Here is a 1,446-nt window from a genome sequence, read left to right as displayed (position 1 = left end):
GAAACAGAGATGGGCACTGGCGTCTGTGCTCACTGAACTTCTGCACAGAGCTGAGCATTGGGAGATGCGCTCAGAACAATCAGCTCCTGAACCCATGCTGTCGCGTGGGTGGTTTTCGTTTTTTCTTTTTCTGTGTCATTTCTTCTTTGTCAATAAAACCCAAAGAAAAGACTATGGATGTAAACTGTGCAAATAAAATAACCTTGAGAGGAGGCCGCTCTAGGCTAAGCTTACCATCTCCCCTGTTGCTATGGTTACCTCCAGCAGGTCGCCCAGTGAGAATGGCTCTGTCATCAGCAACGAATCAGGGAAGCCCAGCTCAGGGAGACGCTCACCCCAGAATGTAATGGCACAGCAGAAAGTGACAAAGGAGGAGGCAAGGAAGAGAAATGGTGAGAAGCCTTCCCAGCAAATGCCACCCCCAGCCCTCCCACGCATGCTCACTCACACACGCGTGCACACGTGTGCACATACTCACACCCCATCACACTTACACCCTGTGTGCTCTAACTCTCAGTTCTCCTCTCTGTCCTGCCCCACAAGAGCAGGAGTCTGCTACATACCTCTCGGGTTTTCTCCTGCCCCCTTTCTCAGGATTGTTCTGTCCCACCTCCTCTGCCCCTCTGTTCTTGTGGAATTGTGCAGTTCCTTAGAAAAACCCTTTGCAGAACAAACTGGTGTTTGCTTAGAGGTTTTTCTGATACTTGGATGAAGGTGGCAGGTCTCCAACATACTGCTCATCTTGGAGATTTTCCTCATTTTCTTGCCCTGACTCCCCTGATAAGTTTCAGGGGTTCAGTCTCTAGGCCGGGGAGTTCAGATATTGCAAACCTACCTCTCCCAGAAAAAAAAAAAGTCAAGAAACAGATCTGTCAAAAGTAATCAGCCTATGCTTCTTCCTTAATTCTCCAGGAGACTTAACTGTTTAGTTTCTCTCTCACCCAGATCTTTTCCCTCTCTGTAAAGGTTGGTGTTTGGGAGTATTTCTAAGTCACCTGAGTTCTCTTATTGTGCGGTGGCATCGTCTATAGATGGCATCTGTTGGATGTCATCGTACAGCCTCCTTGTTTTCCTGACCCCTCCTTTGTTCTGACTCTCATCTCCTTGTGAGTGATGTTGGCTTCCTGAGCCCAGAATCCAAGTACCTGGTGCTGCTGATCTCAGATCAAAGAAAATTCCTTTTGGATTTCAAAGGGTTGTAGGTGAAACCAGACAGAAATGCCAGGTGAAAAGCTAAACAGTATGGTGCTCTGGTTAACTGTGCTTCCCTTTAAAGGAAATTGATGAAGTATAGTTCAGGGACTCTCTCTTTTTTTTTTTTCTTTCCTTTTTTTAAATCTCTTTTTTACTGACCGGTAACGGGATCGCAACCCTCGGTGTTGCGTCCGCACTGCGCTCAACCAGTGAGCGGGAACCGGTCTCCACATGGGATCCGAACCCTCGGCG

The 1,446-nt window shown here is 47.7% G+C and overlaps 1 protein-coding gene across 1 annotated transcript in view; it reads left to right on the top strand.

The window, feature by feature from the left end:
- The window catches only part of KIAA1549L (KIAA1549-like ortholog), a 113,799-nt gene that overhangs the window by 52,609 nt on the left and 59,744 nt on the right, over positions 1-1,446 (top strand). The window contains exon 13 of the mRNA XM_008588100.1: positions 265-392. Within this exon, the coding sequence (XP_008586322.1) occupies positions 265-392 (128 nt within the window). The remainder of the gene's footprint in view (positions 1-264; positions 393-1,446) is intronic.

This window comes from Galeopterus variegatus, unplaced genomic scaffold (genome assembly GCF_000696425.1).
Source record: "Galeopterus variegatus unplaced genomic scaffold, G_variegatus-3.0.2 Scaffold121, whole genome shotgun sequence".
NCBI lineage: Eukaryota > Metazoa > Chordata > Mammalia > Dermoptera > Cynocephalidae > Galeopterus > Galeopterus variegatus.
Note: the sequence above shows the minus strand (reverse complement) of the source record. Positions and strands in the feature narration are given on the sequence as shown.